The sequence below is a fragment of the Pteronotus mesoamericanus genome, unplaced genomic scaffold, assembly GCF_021234165.1.
Source record: "Pteronotus mesoamericanus isolate MK-2021 breed Mesoamerican mustached bat unplaced genomic scaffold, CSHL_Meso_final contig_24, whole genome shotgun sequence".
Taxonomy (NCBI): domain Eukaryota; kingdom Metazoa; phylum Chordata; class Mammalia; order Chiroptera; family Mormoopidae; genus Pteronotus; species Pteronotus mesoamericanus.
In genome coordinates this window covers 14,866,063-14,884,363 of record NW_026555100.1, presented here as the reverse complement: position 1 = coordinate 14,884,363, position 18,301 = coordinate 14,866,063, and the positions used below count along the sequence as shown (strand labels likewise).

The window sequence follows — 18,301 nt, the reverse complement described above, 5'->3', positions numbered from 1 at the left end:
TTCAAATAACCTACATAGCAATTCATAAAGGGAATAAAATCTTGCATTTGAGGCTTCAAAGGTTGCCCTGCAGAATTTAAATCTAGTAGGATCTGAGATCTGATAATTTATTCCTCCCCTCCACTTCTTTTTTAGATAAATATATAAAAGCCAGCTCTTCCTTCTTGGGGGCAAGAAAAAAAGGCCATATTTAATGGAAAAATAATGAAACACTTTACACTAGCAAACATTTCCCTGTCAAATCTTACACAAATGATAAAGTGCAATACTTTCTCTATATTGACAAATGAAAGTTTTTGATGGTTAAACTGGTAGCAGAATACCAATCATGCTGAAAATTGGAATATAAAGCACATTGTCCCATGTGTTACTGAAGTCTGAGGGACAAAAAGGTAGTGTGTTCACTGGTCAAGACTTCACACCTGAAACATTTACCAGAGACTAAATTAGCACGCACAGTTACATATGCTACGAATATGCTAAAGACCCAGTATACAATATTCAATGAATATGTTTTATTTATTTTTAAAAAACATTTTATTTATTTATTTTTTTAGAGAGGGGGAAGGGAGGGAGGAAGAGAAACATCAATGTGTGGTTGCCTCTCATGCGCCCCCTACTGGGGACATGGCCTGCAACCCAGGCATGTGACCTAACTGGGAATTGAACTGGCAACCCTTTGGTTCATAAGCCAGCACTCAATCCACTGAGCCACACCAGCCAGGGCTGAGATATCTTATTAACATAAAATCTGTATATTGAAAATGTTTCCCACAATATCTGTTATAATATCCCCAGTCAAAATAATTTGTTATGCTAAGCTGCTTATGTAACTCAATATTTATATTATTAAATATCTGAAAAAAATTTATTTTTGACCCAACCATTCTTTACTATACCTTTTTGATCAACCCAGACAAGTGGCATTTCCTCATTTGCATGTTTGTGAGCTCCCAAATATTAAAAATTAACTATTACATATAATAACTACATATGGTACCAGGTAGGTACTGGAAGTATCAGGAGAAGCACTTTGTCTAGTGTTTTATTATCTGACCACAATGCTGTATACCTAAAACTAATACAAAATAATATTGAATATAAACTATAAACAATATTGAATATAAACTATAATCATTGCAACTCTTCTGATCTTCTACTCTTAAGCTGAGTCAAATAATTGAAATTTGCTCTAAATGTTAAACTACACTTACATTATTGTGACCTGGATATCTATGCTCTACTTTGTTTTATACATCATATTTCACCAATGATCACAAGAGTCTGCACTTATCACTAGGAAGGCAAAAATTTTAAAGTGCAACTCAATCTTCAGCATAGTATAAACATTGCATCTTTGCTTCATATCTCCATACACAATGAATTCTAAAGTACAAATGTAAAAGAATTTATGCTTTAAAAATTAAGACAGATTGGCAGATTTTATTCCCCAAACAGGAAGTTCTAAATAGCCAGACCTGAGAACCTTGTTGTCATCACTTTCTCATTACTTTGACAGTACAAAAATGCAATGAGATTCTTATTCCTCTAACTCCCCTTTTTAGCATGATAAATTATTTTACATAATCTGGAGAATGAAAACATGAGATCATCTAGTAGAAGCTGATATCCAGACAATAATATTCTGGCATTCTAATTTCCTTTTATTCTTCCTTCCTGCTTTTATGTACATAAAAATTATAAAATACCAGAATCATTTCTAAAAATAATAGTCTTTTGTAGACAGACTCTCTAAATCAAAGCAGTTAGGGAAGCAGTTAAAATTTTAGCTGTGATTAGCAAATGGAAGGAAGTTGTTGTCTTTTAGACAACACACCTATCATCAGCTGAAATTTTAAGAGAAAGAAATGTAGTGCATGCTGATAAGCATGGAACAACTATTTAAACACCAAGTGCTTAGGTACAGTACTTAAGAAAAGCCACGTCCTGAAGGATCCATGAAGGCCAAGGAAGGAGTTCTCTTGCTGGCTCCCTGGAGAAAACTAGAAACCTCTGCAGGACTCAATTTTCTTATCTTTAGAGCAGAGGGAAATAATTTCTACACCACTGGGATGTTATGAGAAATAAATGAAGCCATATGGTACACGGAAGGTAATCGGATGTAGTTCCCATTTCTGCCCCCTCCCCCGCACTACGTCCCCAACCATCACTATAATACTTGACCAGGACATGGATGAGAGCAGTCTTATAAAGCTTAATCTGAGGACTGCAGGTATTTACTCCTTTTATAGGGTTTCCCAAAACTGCTTGTAAGAAGTCCTAAAATGTTTCTAAGATTATTTCTAGGAGTTGCAGAAGTAACTACTTTTGTTCGAAAATGGCTTTACTTTGTAATTCTATATAATAGCATTCTAACTACATAAAGTATTGGTTGAATCTAACACTAGGCTTAATCTGATGGAAATAGCCATTATCAATAGTTTACATTTTCAATATTTTCCCGTTGATTAAATCCCTCTCTTTAAATCTAGATGATCAGAGCCCCATATATTTTATTTACTAGAACTCTATTACATTACTATCACATTGTTTTATAATCCATGCCATTGGTCTGTATTCTTGAAACTGAGAAACGGTATGTATGGTTTAAAAAAATCTTTTTGGATGATGTCCAAGATGATACTATAACAAATCTGAGTTAACAGAAGCTTGCAGGAAAATGAGTTTCCTTTCAAGCCTTTCAATATTTTAGGATTATTACTATCTTAGAGAAGTTTTTTATTCCTCAAATAGTTTCTCATCAAACAACATGGATGATCTTGAGAATATCATGCTAAGTGAAATAAGTCAGACAGCAGAATTAAGAACCATATGATTTCACTCATATGTGGGATATAAAATTGAGAGCAACAAATGAACAAACAAGAGAAACAAAAACAAAACTCACAGACGCAGGCCCTGGCCGAGTAGCTCAGGTGTTTAAAGCATCAGCCCAATACACCAGAGTTACGGGTTTGATCCATGTCAGAGCACAAACAATAAGCAACCAATGAATGCATAAATAAGTGGAACAGCAAACTGATATTTCTCTCTCTCATTCCCTCTCTCTTTTTCTCTCTCAAATCAATAAAAATTAAAAAAAAAATCTCATAGACACAGACAACAGTATGGTGGTTACCAGAGGGTAGGGGGGTGGGAGGGTAGGAAAGGGTAAAGAGGAAAAGGGGAAGAAATATATGGTCATTACCATATATTTTGAAAGTCAAAAAGATTTGACTTTCAGTAGTAGGCACACAATGCAACAATGATGTATCACAGACTTGTACATGTGAAATCTATATAATTTTGTTAATCAATGTCACCCCAATAAATTTAATTTAAAAAGAAAATGTATTTGCACAGAAGTATATCTATGAAAATCTAGTTCTTACTTTCTAAAATTTGAATAAATTGTCTTAACATAAATAAAAATGTCATAGACTGTTTTCAATGCCTGGTGTGACTTCATTCTTGTAAGAAACTACTTAAAATCATAGTTTGCAATCATCAAGGTGATTTTCAAATATCTTAACGATTAAAATGTCAGACATCTTCAAATAAAAGGTAAGGAGGAAATACTAGGAATTCAAAGGTATACTATATACTGTAGTTGTAGGCACTAGGAAAGGTTAAGAGAAAAAGCATCAATTCAGGAGCATTTCATTCAAGAGCATAAAAATTTCTTGATACAAGCTATAAGATTATAATATGTATAATTTTAATATTTAGATTGTTGTGTGTATACTTTCAGGATACATAAATATACTACTAGAAAATCGAAACATTAACTTACTAAGGTCAAAGAAATGCTGCCAGAAGGCTTCCATCCACTTTTGAAGATCTTCTCTACTGTCGGCTGCAAAAATATAAGTTACAGCCTCTCCAGCTATGGGATTGATAACAGAGAAACTATGGGTTTTCTTGGCATTCTTATCCACTGCTCGAATTCTGGTCTCCTAAAAATTAAAACAAAATTGGTGTTTTACAGGAGAATATTCCTATAATGATCAAATACATGTTTTATCGCTTAACTACTATAGTTACACTAGGTGCAATTATAATTTTATTGCCGATCACTTGGAATTTAAAATATGTAATTTTGATAATTTTCAATATTCAAACTCAAATCTAGAGGGTTTTTTTAAAAAGTGCTTTATATTAAAGATACTGAGTAATATTTCAAAGTATGTTACACATAGTACTTATGATAAATTACATGAGATTAAAATATAACCTGTTTTGATCTCTCAGCTTATGCAGGAGTTTGCTCTTTTATATACATCTTAAAATTTGCAATGAAACAAATATAGCATGTCATAACTGTTATGTGAATTATGTTAACTATATTTCCAGCCGTAATAAAATAGAAGAATCAGTAAAGTATGTTTCTTATTCTAATATTCATGCATAATATAGTGTTATCAGTTAAAGCAGTAAAACCATAACTTAGTGTTTACTGCAGGAAAACAGGTTTTCCTCATTAACATTTATTTCATATGTAATGATCATTTACAAAGCTCATAGCCAAAGATCCATAAAGTAATATTGTACAATCCTCATAATGGTAAATATTATTTTTTCAAATATTGAATGCAAGACTCTAGACCAAAGGCAATGGTTTCATTCACATTAATAGCCGAACCATTTTTTCTGAGTGGTACTAAGTATGACATTGTGGTGATGTTCATTGTGTTGATGTGTAGAAAAGTCTATTCCCAAGTCATTCAAAGGCACTGCCATGCCACATGACAATCTTGCTATGACTTGAAGTTTCCAAGGAAGCTTAGGTGGAAAAGTCTGGAATAGAATTATTAATTATGCAAAGATAGGCATTGGCTGCCAGGATAATGATTGATAGTACATTATTCTGGAGCAGTGATGCCATTAGAAACATAGTATAAGCCACATATGTAATTTAAGATTTTCTAGTAACTACATTTAATAAGGTAAAATGAAACTGGTGAAAAAAATTATGTATAATATTATTACATTATTTTAAAATAATGTATTTTATGTAACCCAACATATACAGGATACTAACATATAATGGATAAAAATTTTGGAAATATTTTACATTTTTTCATACTGAGTCTCCAAAATCCAGTCCAACTTACAGAACCTCTCACTTTGGGCCAGCCACATTTTAAGAGCCTAAGAGCCATGGGTGGTGAGTGGCTGCCGTATTGGGAGGAGCAGTTCTAGAGGAGTATGGTCTAGCCTACAGAAGAGTGCCGAAGAGTATTTGGCTGCCAGTTACAAAAGCTGGTTAGGAAGAGGAAGAAATTCTTCACTTCGTTGAGCAAAGAGAAGAAAGACCGTCCAGTCACACACAAACCAACATACTCATATAATAATGTCTATGTGGACATTACCAAAGTAACAAAGATTTAGGTAAAAAAATCTATCCATCCCCTGAAAAATGGGCATATAATGCAGATGAAAACCATATACTAAGTTAAGTTCTTTTCTGGAGGAATTTTTATTCAGAATCACATGAGTAAAAATGTATGCTGTGTAAAATTGCAACATAAATTTGAGCCTTTGGAGTATCACAGATATAAGGATTAGTAACCCTCTTAGAGACCATCTATCTTTTCATTTTAAAAATGTAGGAAAGTGAGTTGAGAATGACTTAACTCTAGGAAGAATCTTTGATGTGCTTCTCTATCAGATTAACTGAGGACAGACTCAATGAAGGGTAAGGAAAGAACTGTTTCTTGCTGTTAGTATTTTTTAAAACCCCAAACAATAAAATACGAAGTATTCTTGTTGCTTCCCCTCACCCAAATCCACTTTAATACAAATTTCTGACTACCTTTTGTATATAGGATTAAAATAGATTCAACTTAGAAATAAAAGTATGATTTTTAAATAGACGAATATGTACATTTTAAATAACATCAATGTATCATTTCAAATGAATATAGCCGTATAGCAAATCTGATAAACTGAATCATTTATATCCTTCCAAAAGACTATAATGCTATAGTATGTAAATATATACACACTCCATTAACTCAGGTAACCATAAACACCACTAATTTTTTTTAAAAAATGAGAGGTTTTTAAAGGATGTAAATGAAACACAGAATAGATCATTTGAATTACCTTCTTTGTTTTATCACCCAAAGTAATTTAACTAATGGGGAAATTTTAAAGTTACATGTCAAAGGAAAAATGATTAAACAAAGTCTCTGATAATGTCAGAAAGTTCATGCAAGCTGTTTTTCAGTGTGGGCAAAGTATAACAGTATTCAGGACTTCACTTCTCAAACAGGAAATAGGTTAGGAAACAGAAGGTGAATCTTAGGACTGTTATCATTGGGGTTCAAACAATGCACAGACAATGGAAGTCTGTCTTCTGAGCGTGGTCCAAAAGGAAAGAAGTTGAATATTTTTGCTTCCACTATTCCTACCACCTAAACTATTGCCTAATACCATCAAAGCTGACTGAAAAATATTTAATGAATAAAAGAATGAGAAAGAGAAAGGACTCAAATAATGATAAAAAGTTGTGCCTTGGTAAACTCAGATCCCAGAGATAATCTCCAAATCTTTAATTTACAGATGAGGAAATTTATGTTCTGAGATAAGTGTTCTATCCAAGGTCAGAGTTTCCAGTCTTGCTTTTGATAATCCCAAAACTTGTGGATTTGGGAGACTTTACTGTCACCTATTATTGATTTGTGGACAAATTTGAGATTATTCATTCTCTGTGAAATTTTAACCCTTGCTGGCTCTTGACTTTTGTCAGCCAGCACATAATGAACAGCAACTTTCCACTGCCAGCTCAAGTCAATAAAAACATAATATGAGAAACCACTTTTCTAACAAAATATAATTAACTCAAGTTAAAGGAAAATCTCTTTTCGGTTGTTCATTATTTTGAATTAAAAGTGTATTTCAATCTCTCCATTTCTGTGGTAATGAAAAATTCCTAGATCGAGTTAGATTTATGAATAATATCTGACCTTACTTTTGACTATCCGACTTTAAAATAATTTACTATGTACAAAGATTATGGTCTCTAGTCTTTCTCATTAAAAAAGATCAGAGCTCTTTAGAGAAATGGCCTGGGTCAGGAAGTGTATGGGATGATCCTGGAATATCTTTTCCTAAAAAATCAAAGATTGCTAGGGTTTTATCAAATGGACCAACTTGAAGAGGCTTTCACCAGCCAAAGATTGGACAATCTGAGTATCAATAGAAATGTAAATAAATTGATGCATGAACTGTGTTCAAAACCATAAATTCATAATGAATTTAAAAACTAACTCGGTCACTTTTGAAAGATGCTAGGGAACCACTTCACTGTTTTGGTAACTAGGATATAGATGCAAAAAAAAAAAAATCAAGCCATTATCTTGCTTTTCCTATAAAAAATGGTGCCTCAGTCACACAGCTGATAAAGTAGTGGCATCTCTGCTATAAGAAATAAATAAAGAAAATTTAAATACCACCAGTTTGCAATTCGTAATTGAAATAAAGGATCTAAGCAATGTTCAGCAGTGGATGTTAGTATGAGTGGAAGGCCCAGACATACTGTGTGCCTATTGATAAAATTAAATAATATTTCCTAAGACATATTCTTATTAACCAGCCTAAATCTGATCCAGAAAAGAAGAAAAAAGACAACATGAAAATGCAATTATGGAAAATTCTGTACAATCAATGACCAAATTTCTTCACAAATAAATTGGGTGTGATTGTGTGTGTGTGCGTGCGTGAGAGAGAGAGAGAGAGAAAATGAAAGCTAATAGATTAGCTACCCAACAAGGGTACTACCTGGATTTTTGACTATATATATATATAAATTTTCAGAAGAATGACCACTGTAATATTTACAAATAAAATGATACAATCTTCTTTAGGATTTCCTTCAAAATAATTCCATGGTAGGGGTAAAGTGTGAGGATACAAATGAGCTCATTTGCATTATCCTCTTTATAGATTATCTTGAAATCTAAAAACCAACAATTTAAAAAATAAAATATAAATACTAAACAGTAAGTGCATGCTTTCTTATCTATAATGCAGAGATAATATTGTTTTACTCCTATCTTCCTCATAAACACATTCTAAAGATAAACGAGTTCTTTGGATGGCGATCGTTCTAGAGCATTGTTGGTCGGGGATGAGGAAAAAATGCTGCTAGCTAAAAACAAGATTTAGACATTATATATACTCTAATAACAAATAAAGTATACTTTCATAATATACGACAAGGAATGTTTGAAATGTGTAAAGTATAACCATAAATTAAACCAAGCATTAGGTATAATCAGTACTAGTGTGATATAATTATTTTCCATTTATGTCAGTGAAATCAGACATAAACTTCTACTAAAGGAAAGACTGTTGAAAAAAATCATTTTTGGTTGTATTTAATAAAGGTCAATATGAATGGTTGACAGGGTTCAGACATTAAGAGGACTAACATAATCAGAAGGAAACCCCATGTGCTTCATAATAATTTTGCTTGCTAAGGTTCATGATAAAAGTGATGGTTAAAAGCAATTTCAAGACAATTCAACAAAGGTCTATCACCCCAACTAGTGTTATTGACTTGTTTAGTACAGATTTTATTATTCATTAAAATGAAGTGATGCATAATATTTAAATCAAGAAAAGACTATTGCTCTCAAAGACCCGTACTTCTTTTCCATGTCACTCCCCACCCCACTGGCAATGGATAAAACTGTGGCTAATAAAATGCTTTCTACAATGTGTAGGAGATTCAGTGGCTCCAGTTAAGTACCCCTATTGAGAATGTCTTACTCAACAACATTCACAGGGAAGTTTTTTGAAGTTGAAGCAATCACTTTGAAGTAAATCATCCTTTCAAACTTAGATTGAAAAGAAGAGGGGAATAGCTTTTAGGCTTTTCTTTCCTTAATGTGACTATTTCCACAGATGGCTCCCTATGAAAATTAATGAACTGACTTAGCCTTACAGGAAATGCCATTTAGAAGGACAAGAATTATAGTTAGAGAACAGATCCTGTGATCAAAATAACAGAACTATTATTAATATACCTTAGCAACTGCAAAATGTATGCTTTCACATAATTTTTAAAGTAGCAAGCAAAATTATTTTCTAATTTATGAGAGAAGACCACCAAAACAAAGGAACTCTGATTTGTATAATATTTAACATTATTAAGCATAAAAAATCTTAGAGACTCAGCATTGGAAATACACTAAAAACTGAAAAAACATTATTCTTAAAAGTTGTATTTGGTGCTTACCTGCTCTACGTATCAAAAACTAACAAGCTGACATTTATCAAAGCTCTTGTTTATCTCAGAATACATTAACAGTATATGTCCCTTAGACATTTCCAAAGCAGGCAAAACAGTTAAATAATCGACTTTATATTTAAAAAACAAATAATTTAAAGCACTGACTAAATAAAAATATGTAATTTTATTGTAATATTTGGTGGAGGAGGCAGAGACGCAACATTCATTTGCTCCTTCTGGAAGGGTAATACCACTCCAGTACATATTGTGAATATTAATACAATACCAATATGCAGGACCAATTAATTATACTGAAAACTGGTAATTAAACTTTAAACATTTATCTTGCCTTTTTAGGAGGGACTGTAATTCATTCCTCCTTGATGAGAAAAAGTTCTCAAAACGAATATAAAAGAATGTCAGCTAATATATGTACAAAGAAGGACAATATGAGAAAAACATATGCAACCTGCAAGATAATAACTGATTCAAGTGAGGGCAATCATGAAGTAACTAACTTTCCACTTTCACTACTTGCTAACTGTAAAGAGGAAAGCTGAACTATAAATTGGAAAAAGCTAGTGGTTACCACCTTAACCCAGCACTGTCAATAAGACAAACTGATATCATGTGCCTTTGAACAGGATGCTCTATAAAGTATTTTCCATTATCCATGAAATGTTCTTATAAAAAATATTTTTAAAACATCTAATCAAGCCTCTGGACTTTATGGGTTAGGAGAACAAAGGATGCACAACACTTAAATATTCCATAGACTGAAAGCAAAAGTTAAAAGAACACTTTGAGGACAATGGCAAAATTTGAGTATGAACTGAGTACAAGATAATATAAAAAATGATTGTTAATTTGCATAGCTGTAATAGTGATATTGTATGTATTTGTGTATTTTTATATATACACATGTATATATATGTGTATATATACACATCCCCCCTACACATATATATATTTTTTCAAATGGATCAGCCAAAAATATAGATAAAAGGCTTTATAAACTTTCAGCTAAGAGTAAGGTCTTAGGATCTAATATAAAACATGGTGACTATTGTTGATAACACTATTGTATAATTGAAATTTGTTGAGAACTTCTCACCAAAGATTAAAAACAAACAAAAACTGTAATGCAATGATTGTAGTAATGATCACACAATTGTGTATTTGTCAAAATTATCAAACTGTACTTTTAAAATTGGTGCATTTTATTTTATGTAAACACTACCACCATAAAGCTGATTAAAATTTAGATTAAAGTGTTTGGCTCCATTTACAAAAATAAAAAAAAAGATATACAGCAAATAAGAGAAAATGTTAACTGTTAAATCTAGGTGGTATGCAAGTGACCATTATAGTATTTTTTTCAACTTCTGTGTAAATTTGAATAATTTTATAAGTTGAGAAAAAATAAGTAAAAGTTATTTTAATTAATTGGAGGTAGAATTATATGTCATATTTTCATAAATTAAATAAATTTCTTGACCAAGATATTTGACATATTTAAATAAGTAGACTAGTGAAATTTACCACTAAGAGTGATTTTTTAGGTGAGTAGGAGAGTCCAAAGGAAACCTGAGGTAGAAGCAGGAATTGCAAAGAGAAAGGTTTCTACAGAGAAAGGGCAGGAAATTAGCGCTGGGGGAAATTGGGATGACAATAGTGCAAAGCTAGAGAATAGAAGACTTCCCATCTGCTTAATCTTTGTGATTAGCAACTAAATTATATTAACCTTCCCAACCTCAACTCTTATCTCTTCATTTAACCTTAAATTCCCTTTTGTACTTTAGACAAAAGTCACGAGCAATGGAAGAGGTATCTGTCGTCAGTCCTCAGGGTCAAATATAACCCATGCTTTTCCAAGTCTAAGGCTGAGTCTATACAAATCACTAGATTCATCATTTTCCTGTGAATTTGTAATGGTCAATTGTTGAACCACCTCTGGGATTTCTAAGTATGCTAATTTCAGTCGTAGTAACAACAGAGTTGATTGACTACAGAATCCTATTAGTTGCTAGGTCATCAGTGTTTATTACCACAAGGCAAAATGAGGCAATTGAAATCAGGTCAATTCAGCCAAGCCATGTAAACACTGTTAACAACTTATAAGGAATTAGACCCTTGTCATCAGACAAAAAAAGGAACAAACAAAACAAAACAGATATACTGCCTACAATACAGAAGAGTCTTCTTTTAACTGTGCTCTAAAATTTGAATGGTAAAGCTTCAACACGTGCCCAAACCATTGTGCCCAGAGGCAGATTGCAGCTTCAGGCTCAGAACCTCATTTCAGAGCTACTTTCTACTTTCAAAACTGATTCAGAGTGGTACGGAGATAGAAAAAAAGTCTAATTTTGCCTTCCAAATCTAGTCCAGCAGTATGTCTATGAGGAAATAGACAGTCCATAAAGTTTTATCTACTTTTTTCTACCCATTACGAAAATAGTGGGCCATATAATCTTCCTCACTAGACAGACAAGTTCTATCTCATCTCTGAGTCTATTTCTTCTCTAGTAAAATAGAAATAACATACCCGTACAACAGGGCTGACTTCAATCTGCTCTGTCTACTTTAAAGAACTGAGATAAAGTAAAATGAGTATCTTGAAGACTTGTTTTCAAATAAAACAAATGACTAAAAATATTTGTTTAAATTACATTTTAATTTTATGATTATCCATATTGCACTATACAACGTGTAAGAAAAAAATCATAGAACTGAATTTTTACTATCTAGCTACCTAGTAAACAGGTTAGAAATCATCTATGTAGAACACTTGCCAAAAATATTTAACCTAAATAGTCAAATACAGATTTGGGGACTGCCTGGACTTCTCAAAAACTAAATGAAAGATTAAAAAAAAAAAAAAAAAGGCAGCAGGAGAAGGGCACAAGTTAGATGAAAAGGAAACAAACAAAAGACATGGTGACCAGATGCAATTTGTGATCCTTGATGCAGTTTTTGGATCAAACAATAAATAAAAATTAAAAAGAACATTTTGGGGAAAATTGAGACAATTTGCTCTGTATATTAGATATGATTTTATCAACAATAAATTTCTTGAGTGTGCTAATAATATTATGGTTATGAAGGAAATATCCTTATTTTTAGGAGAAGCATGCTGAAATATTCTAGGAAAGAAATGTTATGCTTTTTACTACTTACATTGAAATGGTTCAGAAAAAAATTAAACTATCTAGAGAAAAAGCAAATGTGACAAAATGTTAACAATAGATAACAAATTTAAGTGAAGGCTACACAGATGTTTATTATTCTATTCTTTCAACTTTTCTGTACATTAGAAATTTTCAAAAGACTAAGGTGGAGAAAAGTGAATGCTGCTTAAACAAAACAAAGAATGGACAAAAAGATATAAAAATTTTATCAATTTTCCAAAAAAATTTCATTTTCATAAACCTAATTTTCTAAACCAAAATAAACTCACTATGTTGTAATATTCAAGTATTACTTAAGAGCAACACTAATCTTTCTAATACACAAAACAGATAAATTAAGTGGACTTAATTATATAATAAAAGGTCTCACTGAAGGATTTCCTTTAAGTAAAAAGCAGTGTAATTTCTAAAAGCAGGGTAGAAGCAGATCATATGTTATTATTGGAAAAGATTATAGAAATTAACTCAAATCCTTATTTATTAGCAAACCAGTATCTACATGTTTTTAAGAACATGCCACTTTACATTTTTTTCCAAAAGGAAATTTAAAGACAGGTAGAACATGTAGATTTAACAGATGGGATAGCTCATATTTTATCATATACTTCAATACAACCACCGCAAAGGCAAGCAAATTAAAACAACTAGAAAAAATTGTTTACTCTTTGGGAAGAAAAACTAATATTCTGTTCTAGCAATGCCATTAAAGTATTCTAGAGCGGGAATGCAAAAAGGGGGAAGGGACTCCGATAAACCTGAAACTAAGATAACAGATGAAGATAAATTCAAGATCCTGGAATAAAAGTAAGACTGGCTTAATGTGAAAAGTTTTCCTATAGATTTGTAGGTAAAAATTTTGTCACTAAATTTTAATCATTTCTTTTGCATCAAACCTGTGTGTATGTGTGTGTGTGTGTGTGCGCGCGTGCGCGCGCGTGCGCACGCACATTGAATATATACTCTAAGTGGTATAGTCCTACTTTTTAAATGCAGGGTAAGCACCCAAGTACTCTAAATGAACTGTTAGGCTTTCCTGTTCTGACAGAAGGTTGGACAATTGCCCATCAATCCCGTAAGAAATCAGAAAGTATACTCAGAAATGTCTTTTTATGGATTCATTTAAATATTAACTAGAAAGAACATCACTGTAACATAAGCTAACAATTTATGCTTATGTAATCCCTTAATTTAAAAATTCACGGAAAATTTAAATATCCTCTTAATGTGGAGTTATATTCTTTGCTTTAGAGCCTATTTACTGGTATAGATTTCCAATAACTATGTTTTCTTAGGGAATACGTAGTATTTCCTTTTTGGAATAAACTGCATAATGGAAAGGAAAACAGGATAAATTATCTTGATGAACAAACCCATTTTTAGCAGTACTTCCTTTTTCTTTATAAGATGGCAACAATGTAAATTGTATAGAAATGGACAAACATCATAAAATGTTATATTTTTATTTCCAAAGTAGCATTTTATTTACCTTGTTAATGGACACTACCAAAGCTGGTTCCATTTTTGCTTCAATTTCTTCTGGAGTGTAAAAACAGTAGAGTTTACCTCCTTTCAAAACACAATACAACCGTCTCCAACTAATCAGACTTTCTAACATTTGCTGGAAAAATAAATCAAGAAACTATCAACCTTAAATCATTAGTTATCATCTTAACTTTAAATTCAATAAATACTTATATTATCAAAGTTTAATTAGCTTTTTCAAAATTTTTAATGTATTTGTTACCCATTAACTTACTATATAATAAGTCAATAGCCCAAAACCAAAGAGTAAGTTAATGTTAGAGAATAAAGGCCTGGAATTCTCAAAAGCATTAAATAAGCAAAATGGAGGTAATGATCACCACATAACTTTACATACATAAAATCATAAATCAGTGCAGTTTTAGAAAAGCTAGTCTATTAAAAATGAATACTTAGAATTCTACAGCAATTCATCTAACGACTCAGGAAAATTACATAAATAACTCAATATTCAAAATATAACTTTCGCTTACTGTTCTTAGAACACTAGAAAATGTTGACTATCCTGTAAGAATGCAAATTTTCTTTCCTCTTAATGCAATCTTTTAGAAAAAGCTATTGATTCATTGGAGCCCATAATTAATTATTTACTGAATACAAATGTGGTTATAAATAAATCAAGAGTAGGTGGCACGGAGGCAACTTCGGAAACCCAGAGGCCTAAACTGTGCCAAAAGCTGTCCGCCAGGAAGGCCTTTATGCGACAGGTGCTGAGCAGCCCTCACAGGTTTCCACAAGGAGTCCTGTGGCTGATTATCCTGTTACTGCAATTAATGAAGCAGAGAGACCTAGAGAGGTAGCCCCTTAGCCATCCAAACTGCTTTAGACCCCTCCCCTTCCTCTCTTCTCATCCCCAGGCCTCTCCCTCTACCTCCCAGCCTATGTCTAACAGTGATAAAACTGTTACTTAAAGGAAGACTGTAAAAAATACTTCTCAGTATCAGGCTTAAGATCTAAGTCAGAGCTATAATTATTGTAGGATATTTAAAGTCCTCTAACCTGCTGATTAAGAAATCCTGCAAATGCATCCTCAGCCATACAAGCTGGCTGGGCCACTAATCGGCAGCACATGTTGCCATATAAGGGAAGCCAAAACGAAGACTCCTCTATGTAAACGAGAGAAAAAAATCAAATTACAAATATATTTTAAGGTCATTATACATTTTTTTCTTTTTAAAAAATTTTTTGGCTTTACATAAGAATATAGGTAAAGGTTCATCCTACTCAAATACCAGTACCATAGTTAATGACAAAAGCAAGTAAGAGATGATATTAAACGGATAGTTTATAGCATGCTATCACCTGGAATAGACATGGAACTTTTAGTCTCCCGATCTTTTGTTTGATCTTAAGGTAATTAATCAATAGAGGTAGTTCAGGGCATATAAATAAACTCATTTAATATAAAAAATTCTAGTTTAGTGATTTTTCTATTTCAAATTCTACTTTTGCTCTGACTTTCATTATAGTAATTAACAACGTGATCTGAACAAAACATTTCAGGGCACAACTTTAAGATAATTTAATAAACTTTTTGCCTTCCCTCCTTCTTCCCCTTCCTAACTGAGGAATTTATTTGTAAGTCATTAGCTGGAGTCCACCAAGCTGGGCATCTGTGTGGGGGTTGGGGTCAAACTGTAGTGTGGCCCAGCTGCGTGAGAGCTGCTGGCACAAGTATCAGAGCCTGAATGGGCTAAGGATGACTGATGACTGATCACATGGGGCACAGCCTAGAGCTCAGAGAGTTCTGCTCAGGGAACGGCCTGGCATTGGGAATCAGGGCCCGAGCAGAATGAGGAGGGTGTCTATGTTGGGGGGCTCCCCCTTGTGAGGTATGAGAACCCAAGTAGAGTAAGAAGAGTGTGCACATTTTGGAGGGTGGCACAGCCATGAAAGTCAGTCTGAGGGCAGCGAAGAAGCCATCCACACATTCAATGACCCAGAGCAGGGCCTCAGAACCCAGTAAGAAGGGCATCTAAGCAGAGGAGCAGCGGGGCGCGGGATGTCAGAGCACAGGCAGGCTGAGGAGGGCGTCCACGCTAGATGAGCGTGAGGCTAAGCCGGCCTGGGGAGGCAAAGCCTGAGCAGGGAGAGGCGTGTCCACAGGGGCAGGGGGCTGTCCAGAATGGGGAGTCAGAGCCCCAGCAGGGAGAAGAAATCAGCCATGTGGAGAAGGGAGAACGGTTGCTTTCAGGGAGACTGATTGAAGCAGAAAAACCATTAAAGATAACAGAAACCAGTTTTCTCACTGTCAGAGAAAGGACTTACACATATGTAGAATGAACTCTCTGTGGTTTGGATTAGAACTGTATGTACTGGTATAAACTCATGGTTTTCAACCATAGGGATTAAGAAATACATGACAAAATATCAATATATATGCATGTATGTAGCTCTGTCCACTGAGGGAGTTCTAGGAAAAGCAACACTCTAACAGTGATACTCTGAATATAGATAGAGCCCAGATCATATCTCTTAAATATTATTTCCATGAAAAAGAACCAGCATTCCTTGGAGAAACAGCTGATTCCAGGGCTGGGGCAAGGAAAGTACAGGATGAGCCTGAAATACTTTGTTATGCCATAAAGCAAGGAAGCACTTAAAAATGATGAAGACCTGTGAAAAAAACAGAGAAGCTATCTTGAATGTGCTCCTCTTGGACAAATTGGAGATAATTTGAAGCTCAAATTAAACAATGATGTTAACAGGTTATGATGCTCTGAACAAAACAGAAAAACATGAGGCCATATTGCTATAAATATATCAATGAATAAATTAAAGCCCAATAAGAAATATACACAGTTTTGATGCACCCCTCGATACAAAATATGTATTTATTACAAAAGGGGAAACAAAAGAGTAACTTTACAATAGAAAAGTTTGGTAGACGCCACCATAATCAAGCAATCAAAGTGAACATCATGAGTAATAGGATGAATCAAAGTTATATGCCACCTAATGGATGCATTGAACACATCAGTTCTCTGATATGTCTCCTAAGATGTATATCCAGGATCTCCAGAATCTTATATCCCAAGAACACATCAGACAAACCCAGACTGAAGGACCTTCCACAAAATAACTGACTATGATGTGTAAAAGTATCAAGGTTATGAAGGCCAAGGAAAGGCTGAAGAACTGGTACAGACTGAAAATAACCAGGGAAGCATGATAACTAAAGGCAATTCATGATTCTGTACTGAATCCTTTTGTAATAAACATTATTGGGACAATTAGCAACACCTGAATGGAGTCTGAGAATTAAACTGTTGTAAAGTACTATTATCCATTTCCTGACCTGGATGGTTGCAGTGATGTAGCCAGATGTTTTAGTAGTAAGAAATATATATTAACATATTCAGAAGTAATGGAGGAGCATCATGTAAGTAACTGGCTTTCATTCATATATATATATATATATATAGATATATATTTGAAATATATCTATATGTCAATGAAATGAAAAAATATATATATATTTAGTGTGGGGAAAAGGTCTTGACATTCAGATTGTAAATTTTCTATAAGCTTGCATATGTTTAAAGAAGTTCTTTCAAAAACATTAAGATACTCCTTTAGTATGTGTGCAGATAGATATATAGCCTTCAAATCTATATGGAAGGAGCGCACTGAATAATTTATTCTGTTTATTGGGGTATAAATAAAAATCTAGCATAGAGCCCTTTGACCACACAAAAATGATTTTTAAAGTTTTCACTGACCCTGTTGGTAGTACCTATAAAATGGCTAGCCATTGGCTTTTACTCTTATTGCCCAAAATGTTTTAGTAACTGTGGAAAATAAAATATTTTTGGTAAAAATACAATTATTTAATATACAGATGCAATATGGCCAAGGTTTCATACTTAAGTTAAATGAAAAACGATGAGTACAAAGTAAAATGAAAAATTACTAACTTACCTGCTCAACATTCTATTATACATTAGCACAGACCAAATTGTCTGGGACTATTCAAATCTTTTTTTTTTTTTTTTTATTGATACCTCCTTAGAGATACTATCTTTCAGAAATAAAGGGTTTAACTTGTGAAGAATAAGTGCATAAATACAATATAGGAAATGATCCCAAAATGAAGACATAATTAGATAAATAAATAAATAAGAATCTTCTTTGCCAAAATAGACAGGAAATGAAATAAAAATTCTATAAAGGCAGAATTTGAGTAACATCTGAAACCAACTTTGTGATTTATGAATTGAAAGTTTGAAAGCAAATTTCTTTATATAGTAATCCAAGACTTATTATAATTAATATTCTAAATATCTGTAAGCTAGTCATTTTTAAGTCAGGATGCACTTCCTAAAAAAAA

General features: G+C 33.1%; 1 protein-coding gene across 2 annotated transcripts in view; it reads right to left on the bottom strand.

Annotated features, from left to right (window-relative positions):
• RTKN2 (rhotekin 2) overlaps window positions 1–18,301 on the bottom strand; it is a 65,584-nt gene that overhangs the window by 5,546 nt on the left and 41,737 nt on the right. For both annotated transcript variants that reach the window (XM_054572445.1, XM_054572446.1), the window contains exons 8-10: window positions 14,971–15,077; window positions 13,916–14,047; window positions 3,794–3,956 (exon numbers count right to left, since the gene is read on the bottom strand). In XM_054572445.1, coding sequence (XP_054428420.1) covers window positions 3,794–3,956; window positions 13,916–14,047; window positions 14,971–15,077 — 402 coding nt within the window. The remainder of the gene's footprint in view (window positions 1–3,793; window positions 3,957–13,915; window positions 14,048–14,970; window positions 15,078–18,301) is intronic.